The sequence below is a fragment of the Diabrotica virgifera genome, chromosome 4 (genome assembly GCF_917563875.1).
Source record: "Diabrotica virgifera virgifera chromosome 4, PGI_DIABVI_V3a".
In the NCBI taxonomy this organism is placed as follows: domain Eukaryota; kingdom Metazoa; phylum Arthropoda; class Insecta; order Coleoptera; family Chrysomelidae; genus Diabrotica; species Diabrotica virgifera.
Genome location: NC_065446.1, coordinates 219293575 through 219309462, shown reverse-complemented (window position 1 = coordinate 219309462; position 15888 = coordinate 219293575). Strand labels below are relative to the sequence as shown.

The following is a 15888-nucleotide window of genomic DNA, read 5'->3' as shown; positions in this document are numbered from 1 at the left end:
CTTACAAAAGGAGGATTAGGTGACGGTTTCTTATCTAACAGCGTTTTTTGAAGTTTTAAAATGGTTTTAACATGGTGTTAAAATGGTCAAATTGGAGAGTTTCTTTATGTTTCTCTCGATCAATGCGTGAACACTGTTTGCTTCCATATGTGTGTGCCCTTTCACTAAAAGCTTTTGTGTGATAGTCTTTATTTGGGAGGCTACGTATGCAGTATCCAAAAATAGCACATTATAATACTTATATTTTTATTTTGACGATCGCCTTTATTTGAGGATTATATTTGATTTTCACTATAACAGTTATTAGTCCAAAGAGTGATGTCCTCTACTTGACAGCCAATATACAATACAGATTTGTATTGTCAGCCTATTAGTCCATTCTTTCACGGTTTTTGCAATAAAATTTAAAGAACCGCTTGGATTGACATGAAATTTGGCATACGTATAGCTTACATGTCAAAGAAAAAAAGTGATATTGTGCCGATGTGTGATTTTGCTCTGGGGGTGACTTTCACCCCCTCTTGGGGGTGAAAAAATATATGTCCAAAATAAGTCCCGAAATGGGTAAACTGACTAATTTTAAGTAACTTTTGTTCTATAGAGCTTTTTTTGCCAAGTCAACACTTTTCGAGATATTGGCGAGTGAATATGTTCATTTTTCAACAAAATAACCACATTTTTAGACGGTTTTTCGCAAATAACTAAAAAAGTAAGTATTTTGTCGAAAAAACGTTCTCAGCAAAAATATAGCCTATAAAAAAGTAAAAAAAATGGTGTACGCGTTAGGTCTCTTAATCTCGTAGAACTAGAGTTATAGCCAATGAAAAATAGATTCATATTCACCAAATTTCAAATAGAATATTTCGACGTAAAATATCCAAAAAATTAAGCACTTTTTTAGAAAAACCCATTATAACTTTTTTTAAGTGTTTAAAAAAAGCTTTATTTCTGTTTTTACAAAAAGGTTTCTAGCTTTAAATTTAAGCAAGTTACGCTCAAAAGACCCAGAAGACCACCCCCTAATTAGCAACTTAAATGAAATTAATCGTTACCGCTCCACAAATTATTTTACTTATGTTGTGTTTATATGATCTGCAAGTTTCATCGATTTAAAGTGCTTATTTTTGAAAAAATTTGGTTTCAAAGTAAAATTTTTAAAAATTTTAATTTTGAAAAATATGCTTTTTTTCAAAATAACTTAAAAACTGTTAGAGATACCAAAAATCTCGAAAAACAAAAAAGTCAGATTTGCTTTTCTGAATATCATGTATTTTTTTTGTTTTTCTGTTAGACAAAAATTGATTGAGATTTGGTGTTTCTAAATTTGCATACATTCGTGATCAGTGACTCGTTCAACCCCTTTTAACTACAGCCCTTTCAATAATAAGGACTTTGAACCGATGACACTTACAGATCATATAAACAATATATACACGAGTCAAGAAACTTGTGAAGTCGTAACGATTAAGTTCATTTAAGATACTAATTAGGGGGTGATTTTCTCGATTTTTTTACCAAAACCAAAAGGGACGAACTTTATTTTGAGCGTAACTTTTATAAAATAAAAATGAAGCTTTTTTTAAACACTTTAAATAAGTTGTAATGAGTTTTCCCCGAAATGTGCTTCATTTTTGGTTATTTCACGTTAAAGTATTCCATTTGGAATTTGACGAATATGAACCTATTTTTCATTAGCTATAACTCTGCTTCTACTAGGTGTAGAGAAGTGATATATACACCATTTTTTTAAATTTTTTACAGGCTATATTTTTGCTAAGAATGTTTTTTCGACAAAATACTTACTATTTGAGTTATTTGCGAAAAACCGTCTAAAAGCGTGGTTATTTTGTTGAAAAATGAACATATTCACTGCCAAATAACTCGAAAAGTATTGACTTAGTGAAAAAACTCTATAGAACAAAAGTTACTTAAAATTAGCCAGTTTATCGATGTCCTGACTTTCTTTGGACGAATATTTTTTCACCCCCAAGAGGGGGTGAAAACCACCCCCAGGGCAAAAGCATATATCGGCACAATATCACTTTTTTTCTTTGACTTGTTAGCTATGTGTATGCCAAATTTAATGTCAATCCAAGCGGTTCTTTAAAATTTAGAGGTTTTGCAATATTTTACCGTTAAAGAACGGACTATATTTCAAAATTGACGAGACGATTTGATTTATACCACATGCCCCTTTCGATTCGTCCCACAGCATACATTGTACAGAGGAATCCCTGTATCATATAATGTAAAAACTATCTGCGTATAACCACTTTTTTGCTCTTAGCTTTGGATACACAGGTCTTTAATTGTATTCATCAATGTAAAATTGATACACCATTTCTATTGTAAGTTCTGTTTCTAGATCATTTCTATCGCTCCTTTCTCTGGAATAATGACTCTCATACTTTGGGAAGGAAGCGATATGTTAATGTATACTATTTATGAATTCGGTAGGAGTTTTATTGATCGGCGTGTGTCTACGTCTTTGATCAGCTTTTATTAAAGCTCCTGGCTCAATTTTTGCAACATATTCACTACTACTAAGTTAGATTTGCAAAGTTTGTTTAAAAACATAACCTTACACACCTTCAATTACTGATTGTTCACTGTAAAATGGTAGTGTAGTGTATTAGACGAGGGCATTTAGCACAAAATAAATAAATTTTTAAATACAGCACATAGAGACATAAGATGTAGATCTTTGAAACACACTCAGTGAACCAAAGATCCAAGGTTATTGGTTTAACGACGTAAGGGGATTTTTCCACATTCTCTATTTCATCTATTTGATTTAGCACATAGAGACTTACAGTTTCTTGCATTATGTTCAGGATGACGTCAGGAAAAAAGTCTACTATTCAAAAATGGGTGGAAATGCATAATTGCACTGTAAAGTGCATAAAATGCATCCAAAATTGCATAAATATAAAATAAAGTCAAAATCGGTATACTAAGGAACGGTATACTAAGGATCACCTGGTGTCCAAGGCAACTGTAACGGACGTCATCTTCTGGAGTTTCGAGGGATTTCGACAATAAATTGATGCAACTGGACTATTCGGGGGGTTTTGATGTGGTTAAACACGAATATGCCATCAGAACAGACTTCTGGATCACTTGGTGCCCAAGATCACTGCAAGGGACGTCATCTTCTGCACTTTCCGAGGGCTTTCGGTATTAAATTGGTGCAAACGGATTACTCGGGGGTTTTTGAGATCGCCAAACACGAATATGCCATCAGAATAGACCACCGGATTACCTGGTACCCAAGGTCACAGCAAGGGACGTCATCTTCTGGAGTTTCGAGTGCTTTCGGCATTAAATTGATGTAAACGGATTACTCACGGGTTTTTGGGGTCGGTAAACACGAATATGATATCAGAACTGAACTCCGGGGTACCTGGTGCTCCTAGGGCACGTCATCTTCTGGGGTTTCGAGGGTTTTCGGTATATAATTGATGCAAATGGATTACTGGAGAGATTTTGAGGTCGCTAAACACGAATATGCCATCAGAACCGACCCCCTATGCACCTGGAGCCAAAAGTCACTGCAAGGGACATCCTCTTCTGGAGTTTCGAGGGATTTCGGTATTAAATTGATTCAAACGGAATACTTACGGGTTTTTGGGGTAGGTAAACACGAATATGCCATCATAATTGAACTTGGAATACCTGGTGCCCAGGGTGGCTACTAGGGCACGTCATCTTCTGGGGTTTCGAAGGCTTTCGGCATTTAATTGATGCAAATGGATTACTGGAGGGTTTTTGAAGTCGCTAAACACGGATATGCCATCACAAACAACCCCTGTGCACATGGTGCCCAAGGTGACTACAAGGGACATTATTCATCAATTTCATCAATTTTTTTACCGAAATTATCGAAACTACAGAAGATAACGTGCCTTACGCACCAGGTGCACCGGTGTCTGTTCTGATGGCGTATTTATGTTCAGAAAACCCAAAAACTCATGAGTAATACATTTGCATCAATTAAGTACCGAAAACCCTCGAAACTCCAGAAGATGACGTGCCCTAGGTACCAGATGCTCTGGTGTCTGTTCTGATGACGCAATCGTGTTCAACAACGCCTAAATCCGATTAGTAAGTAATCAGTTTGCATCAATTGAATGCCGAAAATCCTCGGAACTACAGAAGATGACCTGCATTAGGCACCAGGTGCTCCAAGGGTGAGATATGATGGCGTATTCGCGTTCGGCAAACCCAAAAACCTATGAGTAATCTGTCTGCATCAATTTAGTACCGAAGACTCTCGAAGCTCCAGAAGATGACGCCCCTAGCAATAACCTTGGGCACCAGGTTCTCCGGGATTCGGTTCTGATGGCATATTCGTATTTAGCGACCTCCAGAACCCCTCAGTAATCCATTTGCATCAATTTAATGCCGAAATTTCTCGAAACTCCAGAAGATGACGTCCCTTGCAGTGACCCTGGGCACCAGGTGCTCGGTGGGTTTTTCTAATGCTTACTCAAAAACTCCGCGAGTAATCCATTTGCATCCATGTTATGCCGAAAACCCTCGAAACTCCAGAAGATGACGTGCCCTAGTAGCGATCCTAGTCACCAGATACTCCGAAGTTCATTTCTGATATCATATTCGGGTTTAGCAACCCAAAAAACACGTAAGTAATCCGTTTGCATCCATTTAATACCGAAAGCCTTCGAAACTCCAGAAGATGACGTGCCTTGTAGTGACCTTGGGCACTAGGTGATCGAGAGGTCTGTTCTGATGACATATTCGTGTTTAACGACTCAAAAACCCCGAGTAATCCATTTTTATCAATTTACAACACCAAGTCCACATGGTGTTGTTTACCTCTGACTGGAAGTGGACTTGGTGTGTGTTTATTAAAAAGTCAGTAACTTGCCGTAAAATTGTCTCTGCACATAGTATGGTTTACCTCTGTGTAGAGCAAGAAAAGTTATATTCAAAAGTGCAATAATCCCAATTTTGATAAAAATGGGCATAGTGTCATTTACCTCCGGGGTACTATATTATAGGCTTCGAGCTTGACGGATAGAAAGGGGACACGGAAAGATGGAGATTTCAACCGGAAGATAAGTGCAAATGAAAGAGTGTTTGTGGATGCGTTTGAGTTTATTGGTCCAGGGTGTGAGAGTGTGAGCGAGTTGATAGATGGTCTGAGTACAACAGAGGAAGTGGCGTGTGTAAGAGTGAATGGATGGTATGAGAGGAGTCAGCAATATTGGTGGAATGAAAGATTGGACCAAATGAGAGTGAATTGTATTAGAATGGCAAGGGAATATAAGAAACTTAAGAGGGTCCAAGCTAGACAGCTCGAGGGTAGGGTAAGTGTACTTAAGGTCATGTAGAGAGAACATAGGAATGAGATCAGAAAATCGAAGAGGGAAAGATGGAGCAACCTGCTGTAAGATCCCTGAAGGGGTAGGAGTTTTGTTTGGTATGCGAGCTTTCTCATCAGGTAGAAGATCTAAGGGAGAGGGTGACCGGCTTTGTTGAGGTGGAATCCTTCACTGACCTGGAATTGAGTGAGGCTGTAGGATGGATCAAGAACCGAAAGGCGTCCGGCATGAAGCGAAACTATTCGGCTATCTCGTGAGATGCTTCATCTTTTCTCAACATTTTCATAAAAAAATCATCTCGATATCTCTATTATCAAAAAAGAAAAGTACATTCAAAAGCATAACATGATTATATTGAATTGTAATACTCATTAATGCATATAATGTGATTGGCTATGAAAAATAAAATGTCAGAACAGTTTTAGACTTACAATAATATTGTTTAGATATCAATAATTGTTTAGAATAATTTTTTTATTAATGTTTTGTATTTTGAAAAAGATTTCTGAAGTGGAAACCAAAACGTTAAAATAAACTTATTTTAAAGTAAAATTGGTGTAAAATTATAAACCGAAGAAAAATAGTAATAGTCCAGAAAGCCACTGCGCATCCGCTAGGAAAAATATTCTAATTCAGATTTTTTGCATAATCTTACTCAAAAAGGACTCCTTTTAACAAATTTGCATGTTGCCAGGACCAAAAGGTGGTCAAAAATTTTTTAAACGTTTTTTTTTTTTGTTTTTTTCCTAAAATTATTTTTTTTTGCATGGAAAAAAGTTTTTTTAGGTTTTTTGGATCATTCCAAACAGAAAAGGTCTTTAGTGACTTTTCTCTAAAAATGATAGTTTTTGACATATAAGCGATTAAAAATTGAAAAATTGCGAAATCGGCCATTTTTAACCCTCAAAAACTATGTGAAAAACTGAAAATTTGAATGTTGCCAAGGTAGGTAGATATGCTTTAAACATCGATTGATGAAATCCTGAAGAGTTTTTTGCAATACAATATTCAAAACTCCTAATTTTTTTAATTGCTAATCAAGCGTGCTCGACACTATTTTCCACCGACAGTATGGTGCAAATGAAAGGAATAAATTCGTTATTTCGTAAACCGGCGAAAGGAAAAATCCCGAAACAGGTCGATTTTTATTTTTAAGTTATGATATTGTGGCATATATGGTTTACTAGTGACGTCATCCGTCTGGGCGTGATGACGTAATCGATGATTTTTTTAAATGAGAATAGGGATCGTGTGGTAGCTCATTTGAAAGGTTCTTCAATTCTCTATTCAGTAATGTACACATTTACATAATTATTTATACAGGGTGTCCTTCTACTTCTTTTTTTGTCAAATAATTTAATTTAATAAAAATTTTTTGGACACCCTGTATAAATAATTATGTAAATGTTTATATTACTGAATAGAGAATTGAAGAACCTTTCAAATGAGCTAGCACACGACCCCTATTCTCATTTAAAAAAATCATCGATTACGTCATCACGTCCAGATGGATGACGTCACTAGTATATCATATATGCCACAATATCATAACTTAAAAATAAAAATCGACCTGTTTTGGGATTTTTCCTTAAAGTCGCCGGTTTACGAAATAACGAATTTATTCCTTTCATTTGCACCATACTGTCGGTGGAAAATAGTGTCGCGCACGCTTGATTAGCAATTAAAAAACAAAGAAGTTTTGAATATTGTATTGCAAAAAACTCTTAGGGATTTCATCAATCGATGTTTAAAGAATATCTACCTGCCTTGGCAACATTCAAATTTTCAGTTTTTCACATAGTTTTTGAGGACTAAAAATGGCCGATTTCGCAATTTTTCAATTTTTATTCGCTTACATGTCAAAAACTATCATTTTTAGAGAAAAGTCACTAAAGACCTTTTTTGTTTGGAATGATCCAAAAAACCTAAAAAAACTTTTTTCCATGCAAAAAAAATAATTTTAGGAAAAAAACAAAAAAAAAAACGTTTAAAAAATTATTGACCACCTTTTGGTCCTGGCAACATGCAAATTTGTTAAAAGGAGTCCTTTTTGAGTAAGATTGTGCAAAAAATACGAATTAGAATATTTTCCCTAGCGGATGCGCAGTGGCTTTCTGGACTATAAGCTGCCATTTAAAATCAATTCGCCTAAATTTAATTGTCAGCACATTTTTCAAATGCTAAAAAAGACGAGAGGCAAAAATAACAACAATAAGTTTGGCAAAAATGTTTATATCTCTTGAGTTGCTTTCACTATTAATATTATTATATTTTGGGGACCTAATATCCCTATGCCGTTTTAAACACGTTTCTTTCGTTTCCTACCGTTTCCTAAGTGAATACGTTTAAAGTTAATTTCTTTCCGATACTGTATTATAAACTGAACTTACCTAAAAACAATAGGTGCTGGTACACAAAACTTAATCAGAATCTTTTTGATGTTGTCATGAAGAGTCTTCTCATCTAAGTACCAAGACGTCTGGTCGTTGGCGGACGCACCCGCAGTTGGGTCAGGTGCTCCGCACACCGAGTTGATGGCCGACGGCTGAGAGCCCAAAAGTTCGTCGAGGAGTCGCTGGGCAGTGGGCAAAATTTGCTGGGGAAGTTCGCTGATGAGGTACTGGGCGAATTTTTGAAGCTGATCGCGCTGAAGGCGGGACAGCGATTCGGAGACTGGAGCACGAAGAGTAACCAACTGAGGCTATAAATAACAAAAATATCATTAGACAATATGCTTAAATACACGTAGAAAAAATCAAACATTAGTCAAAAAGGGAACATCAATAAACTACGTCTTAAAAAAATTGGACTTTTTAATACCCTCCCTCTCCGGGTGCACGTGAACTGGATCCCGCTCGCAGGTAAAACCTGGAGATTGAAACCAAAGGTGATCTGTTGGTTATACACATCAGTGATACGACCGACAGTCACTTATGGGTCAGTACTCTGGTGGAGAAAGACGGCTTTGCAATCTTGTGTGACCACTCCCACCACCCTACAAAGACAAACGCTTCTAAATATAACAGGAGCCTTGAATAGTACAGGAACGTCTTCATTAGAGGCTATCACAGGTCTCCCTCCGCTGGAATTATAATATTTCGGCGGTAGCCTTTATGACCGTCCTGAGACTCAAAGCAAACAATACTTGGAGGCCGAATTATGTATTGAATAGCCACACAAAAATTACTGGGACTATATATACTTGAGGAATCCATCTTTATGATGACACCAGAACTAATCTTCACTGAGAAGATTAACACAATTATACCATCAAGTGAACAAAAAGTCCCAAATATTAATGGGGACTTAATACGGTTCACTGATGGATCTAAAACTGCCCATGGTACTGGCTCAGGAGTCTTTGGGCAAACATGTAACTATAATAAATCTTACAGCCTAGGTCAACATACAACGGTGTTCCAGGCTGAAGTTTTTGCTTTGATGGCCTGCATTGATGAAATCATTGATGAAGACCCTAAAGCTAAGAGAATCAACATTTACACAGATATCCAATCGGCTATTCTGGCTGTAAAGAACCCTCTCACCAAATCAAAACTGCTGAGAAACTGCAAAGATCTCCTTAATAACCTGGCAAAAGACAATAAAGTGTCTTTAATATGGGTGCCGGGTCATGAAGGGGTGCATGGGAACGAACGAGCAGATATGTTAGTGAAACAAGGCTCGAGATAAACTTTTGAAGGCCCAGAACCTTTCTGTGGCATCACTAAAGATGCTATGAAAAACGAGGTTCAGAAATGGCTGATAAAGAATCATCAAAATAAATAGAGAACTACTCAAGGGCAAATCTAGACTAAAAAAATAATCAAGAAAGTTGATAAAAAACTCTCGAATAGTTAGATGAACGTCAATAAACGAGAGATCAAAACGGTCACTGAAATAGTGACTGGACATTGCCGTTTAAGAAATCACCTATAAAAACTAGGTAAGGTGAATGAACCATGGTGCAGAAAGTGCGAAATGGAAGAAGAGACTGCCATACACATACTATATTGCAGTGTGCTAGGTGATGTAAGGCAGGACTTCATTGGTCAACTGAGGTTTGAACCAGAAGAGATCCTAAAACTACCAATAAGACAACTGTTGGACTTCGTTGAGGCCACAGGACTTATTAAAGTTTAAGGAGAAGAACAGGGTTTGGTACAAAGGTCTCATGACCAAGTGCCAGAGACTAACGAGTCTCGCCTGAGTTAAAAAGAAGAAGAAGAAGCAAGCCCCTACGGATGAATGGGGTTTGCGCGAATTGGCTACCCATGAAGTTCTCGTAAATTTAGGTATGTGAGAACAACCATGAGAGCAGTAGTCTGGAAACGCTAAACTCAACAATTCACTGAAGAGAAAGGCCGTTGAAGACATTAATTTGTAAGACACCCATAAAAGTTCTTCACAAAGAAGTGAACAGATTTGGCATTAAAAACGCTTACTATGAATGATGTCCATCTGATAAGATAAGGAATTAAGGATATGTACTACAGTCGGAGGAAGGTGTTACCGAAATTATTAATGAGTGTGAAGGAGGTGCACGAAGTGCTAAATACAATTGAAATAACACATTACGTAGACCAGTTCTTGTTAAAGAACGATTTTGACTTCAATTTCGCAGTGTTTGTTTCTGAGACAAATTAAAAATTTTTGTGCAATATACATAATATCATTTATGTTGTCAGAACGTTCAAATACTGCACCAAGTATCTTTGTCAACTATTTACTGTTCATAGACACGTGAATGAACACTACGCAGCTCTTGTATAATGTCTTGCTTCCCAACAATGAAACCGTTTCCTACGTACCTACATAATATGTTCCAGTGCTTTAAAGATAGACCAGGGCGCATCTGTAAAAATATGCACATTTGGATGTTGAGAGGTGACTCATATTTTTTACAGAAATTGGTTGAAAATAGCTCATATAATATTTGAGTTATCCTCCCACTCAAAAGGGTCCGGAACATTGTTTAATTAAATAGTCAAAATGTCAAAAAATGAACGAAAAATTCGATTTTTTTCTTGGTTTTTTGATTATAACTTTAAAAGTATTAATTTCCGAGAAAAGTTGCACAAAAATAAAAGTTGCGTAATTAAATCCTACAATAGAGGATTAGTTAAAAATTTTAAAAACTGTCAACCTTGTTGCAAAATAGTAATAATTGCGAAAAAACCATAAAAAACAAGTATTCGCATTTTACGTTTTTCGACGATTTATGCTACACTTAGGACCTTTATATTTCACCCAGAAAAACTTTATGAGATAATAAAAAATACTTTAAATTTCATTATTTGTTTATAGATTTTGCAAAATAAATTTTTCAATCCAGCTTTCGCAAATAAAATTATTTTTTTCAAAATGTTGCAGGACTGAAAATGAAGCAGACGGCAAGTTGAATTTTTTTTACATATAGAAGAATAATGTACCTTTCATTTACAATTTGCAGAATTAAAATCGGTTAACTACCACGGCGTCAGGATTTTTTTTTAAATAAACATTAATTTTTGGTGCTACGCGCAGGGCAGCGGATACGTTTGCTTTGATTGGGCATTCTAATGACCTTTGATAATGATTGATAAATTTTAATTTTTAGTACATTTCGATATAAATAAATAAATTTGTTTATAGCAAAATAAAAACACATACTCTGTCTTTTGAAATTACACTTTTTTAGCAAAAGCTTTCTTTGTTCACATATTTTAACTTAGAGAATAAAAGTTTATTATTTTTAAACATATGCAATTGTTTAAACAATATTTCACAAACAATAATCATTAGTTTGATTTATTGTGGAATTGAAATATTAAAATACAACAAAATATAGAGTAAAAAAATAATATATAAGATAAAGATTGGAAGACATTTTAGTGGAAATCAACTTGTGTGAATGGAACACCGCTGTACTGCGCGTAGCACCAAAAATTAAGGTTTATTTAAAAAAAATCCCTGAGCGCCGTAGTAGTTAACCGATTTTAATTTTGCAAATTGCAAATGAAATGTACAGTATTCTTCTATATGTAAAAAAAAACTTCAACTTTGTATCTGCTTTATTTTCAGTCCTGCAACATTTTGAAAAAAATAATTTTTTTGCGAAAGCTGGATTGCAAAATTTATTTTGCAAAATCTATTGAACCTATCTTAATGTTTACAGTATTGTTTTATTATATCATAAAGTTTTTCTGGGTAAAATATGAAGGTCCTGAGTGTAGCATAAATGATTGAAAAACGTAAAATGCGAATACTTATTTTTTTTTATGGTTTTTTCCCAATTATTGCTATTTTGCAACATGGGTGACAATTTTTAAAATTTTTAGCCAATCCTATATTGTAGGAAATTTAATTACGCAACTTTTATGTCAGTGCAACTTTTCTCGGAAGTTAATACTTTTAAAGTTATAATCAAAAAAAGAAGCAAAAATCGAATTTTTCCTTCATTTTTTGACATTTTCACTCAAATTTCAAATTTGTTTCCCCCAAAATGCCCGTTTCAGAAAAATATTCAATTTCTGGAAATTTTGTAATGAGCGGGAGCCAGTTCTTGTATGGGGCTCGTGTAAAGTGTTTTTATAGAACTCGGGAGGCGTTAAGGTGCGCCGACCTCTCCTTCGTCGTAAAGCGTCGTTTACAGTCGAAGACTCATGACCCCCCCTTTTCAGAGACTTTTAAAAAATTCTATTTTATTTCTGGATTCCTTTAAAATCGACTACACTGACCGGCACAAAATTCCGCCACCCAAAATTTTTGATTAAGTTTGACCATTTATAACTTTATCATTTGTACTCCGATTTTCAAGATTCTTGCATCAAATGTTGAATGGGTTGCATATGTGAAGTAAAGAAACACAGACGTACTCACGATCATTTAATTTACTTCGACGACCCGTTTCGATCTTTACAATATACAAATCATCTTCAGGTCGGCGTTACAAGTGATTAAATGATGCCGTTACAAGGGATGACTTGTAAGTTCATCAGTAACATGTTTACACGTCCAGATTATGCTAGTAGGATAACTTGGTGACAGGGTGAAGGACTGGGTAGGTGGACATGCTTCGTAGGCGTAGGTCAAAACACAGTGTATCGGAATGGATCCTGAAGGCAGATGTGTGATGTGAAACAAAAGATAGATGTATTAGTTATGAGAAAGACAACTTTCGGAAGGAACTGTTCGTAAATGCAGCTAAAGTGTTAATTAACAATGTGTATGCACTTGTACGATTGTAAAGTTCCTTGCTCTTAGGTGTTTTGAGCTAAGGGCAAAGGTCGAAGTAAGGAAAAGTAAGGAAAAGACAAATAGGAATCAATTGTTAGATTGTCGTGTTCCCAGTCAAAGGACTAAGGGATGTCAGTTAGTTTGTATCACTGTAGGTGCCTGACACTAGAAAAACTTTTAAATGTAGAGAAGTACAGGAAATTAACTACATTAGATAAAGGGAAAGGCCAAGTAATAATATTGGTTAAAACTGGAAATGAACAAGTTAAAATGAAATGTAGTTAAAGTTAATAGACATATAAATAAAAGGGGGGGGGGGTTGTTTAAGCTATTGTATAATAGTGCATGTTCAGAAAAGTACGTCTGTTCAAAAAAAGTGTTCACGTCTGTGTTTCTTTACTTCATTCTTGCATCAATTTGTAGGTACATGTATTGGTGTCGTTTGTTATTATTCTGGTAACAACAAATGTTTGCTTAGATGGCATTATACGGGGGTAAATGGAAATGTTGTATTTTCTCCAAACTTTAAAAAATTCTGTGGAAAAATTGGAGTGCTGATTTCGTTTCATACTCCTTTTGTGTATCCTGGAGGTATCACTCAGGTTCTGATTTTTGAATTATCCGAATATCTCTATTCTTGTAATAGCTGTAAATAAAAACACTGCTTTGAAGGTTTATTTAATTAAAAATATCAAGCGCACTAAAATTAACAAAACAAAATTAACAACAAAACAATTCAATAGCGGGTATGCCCACCTCTTGCGGCAACGACTTCTCGCAATCTGTTTGGCATCGAATAAAGATGTGTTATCCTTGCCTGGGGAATAGCCCGATATTCCTCTAGCAGGGCCATCACTGTACCAAATTTTCTGGAGGCTTAGGATGACGGCGAATAGCTTTTTTTAATTCATCCCATAAATGCTCAACAGGATTGAGATCTGGGCTGCATGCGGGCCATTCTAATCTTATCAATCCAACCTCTATTTTATGAGTCAATCAGTGGTTTTATGTACAAAAAATGGTACAGCCCTTACAAGAAAAGAGATATTCGGATAATTCAAAAAACAAAATTTTAGTGATACCTCCGGGATTACATGACAGGACTATGAAACAAAATCAGCTCTTACATTTTTCAACAGATTTTTTTAAAGTTAGGAGAAAATATAACGCTTCCATTCACCCCTGTATAATACCATGCCAGCAAATTTTTTTTGTTACCGGAATAATACCAAACGATATCAATACATGTACCTACAAACTGGTGCAAGAATCTTCAAAATCGGAGCACAAATAATAAAGTTATAATTTATTAAACTTAATCAAAAATTTTGGGTAGCGGAGTTTTGTGCCGGTGAGTGTATAAAAATTTATTAAAGAATGTATCATAATAGTCTAGGGCCTAGGGGCCAGATAGAGCTCACCGTGGTTTTTTCAATTCGGATTTGTCCACCCAAGTTTTCTTATGAATTTTTGGATGTTGATTACTAATTTCGAGGGTGGATTTCGATCCAAGTTGGTCAAACAATTGTTATAAACAATTTAATTGTTTATAAAATGTTTATAAGGCTCTAACTTGTAAACTGAAAGAGATACCGTAATATATGTATGTTCCCATGTATATGTATGCTGCTATAGTCGGTTCGCTAATCTCAGAAACAACTGTCCACAGTAATTTTAGTAATTATTTTTTTGTGCAGTTAGTTACATTTTGACAGACTAGACGTGGCTGGAAATTACTATACAACCAAGCACACGGGCTCATAGCCAATATTAAGAGTAAACAAACTTAAATAACATAAATCTTACTCAATATTTATTAATTTACACCATTACTCCATTAAAATGTTACATTTTTTAAGCCGTACCTTGCATTTGTTAGAGGAGTCAATTTTATTTCTTTAATGCGTAGGGGGGATCAGTAGAAGCTTAAGTTCAAGTTTTTGGGGTCACCACCCTTGTCCCCCGGCCGCCATCTTGGAAATGGTGTGCAAAGGTGTTTCGTGCTATATCTCGTAAACTACCAACCCTACGGAAAATCTAATTAAACATAAAATGTAGCAAATTAAATTTTCTACAATTTTATTTCTATTACTTTTTATCGTCAAGTGACCAACAAAAAAGATATAAACAAAAATATGTAAAAAATTTTTAACAAGATTCCTTTTGGACGTTATAACTTTTTTTCAGTTCATTTTAAAATAAAATAACATTATAATAGCAATTTTGTAGAGGGTTTTTTAGCGAACAATTTCCACTATAAATTTGTTTAATTCTATTTATTTATATAGGTGTTACAGCGCTCCAAACTTGACCAGATTCTCGAATGCTCATAGGGATATAATAAAAACAAAAGTTAGGCTTACTTTTCTATTTATATATATTTTTTATTCATACAATTTATTATGATCTTAACATTCCAATGCTATTATTAATCTGTTTTTGACCTTTTTTTCCACTATAAAACTTATAACCCGAAGCATATATAGAAACGGCCCAAGAAGTTGTTTGAGGACAAATTCGCCGGTTCAGAAGAAGAATGACGCAACCGCATATTGCAAAATTCTTAAGAAGAGCAAAAAACGAATTTTTGTTATCAAAATCATAAAGTATGATCAAAATTAGCCATTCACTACACCGTGGTCAGGATCTCGAGATATAAGCGTTTTTTGGGGTGTGCCGCTTGTTTATGAAGTGACATAACTTTTTTCCTATTGTATATTTTGACTAAAAATTTTCCAAAAAACTTCTTCATGAATTATATTTTATTGTTGTGTTGGTTAAAATTATAAACTAAAAAGTTTGTCACTCAACTTTTTTAAGTAAACATGAAACTAACGAAATATGATGACAAAATGTTTAAAAACTAACAACTCCTTTTTTAATGTGTTTAAATATTTAGGACAAATCCCATTGTTATCTACATACTTCAGAGATTAAACAGTAAAATTTTCAAAAGGAAATATTTACAGCGACCAATGATACAGCGAGGTAAATTTGAAAAATCATCAAAATTGATTTTCGGCATTTTTGTATAAAATTTGATTTTTGAACATGTTCCACCAAATCTAGATAAAAATAAACTTCATATTCGGATTAAGCGACCTCGAAAACATAAAAATAAACCAAAATTGGTCATTCACCTTAAATTTGATTTTCGTGGTCGGCATAAAGATTGTTGCCGCTCGACTAATATATAGATAGAAAAGTATTTTTTTTATTGTATTCCTATGAGAATTCGAGAATCTGGTCAAGATTGGAGCGCTGTAAAACCTAGATAATAAATAAAATTAAACAAAAATGAATAACCATTTTCAATTTCGTTGCAAAA

General features: G+C 34.9%; 1 protein-coding gene across 3 annotated transcripts in view; it reads right to left on the bottom strand.

The window, feature by feature from the left end:
• Positions 1-15888, bottom strand: part of LOC114326802 (zinc finger SWIM domain-containing protein 8 homolog) — a 252478-nt gene that overhangs the window by 90191 nt on the left and 146399 nt on the right. For all 3 annotated transcript variants that reach the window (XM_028275247.2, XM_028275246.2, XM_028275248.2), the window contains one exon: positions 7736-8046. In XM_028275247.2, coding sequence (XP_028131048.1) covers positions 7736-8046 — 311 coding nt within the window. The remainder of the gene's footprint in view (positions 1-7735; positions 8047-15888) is intronic.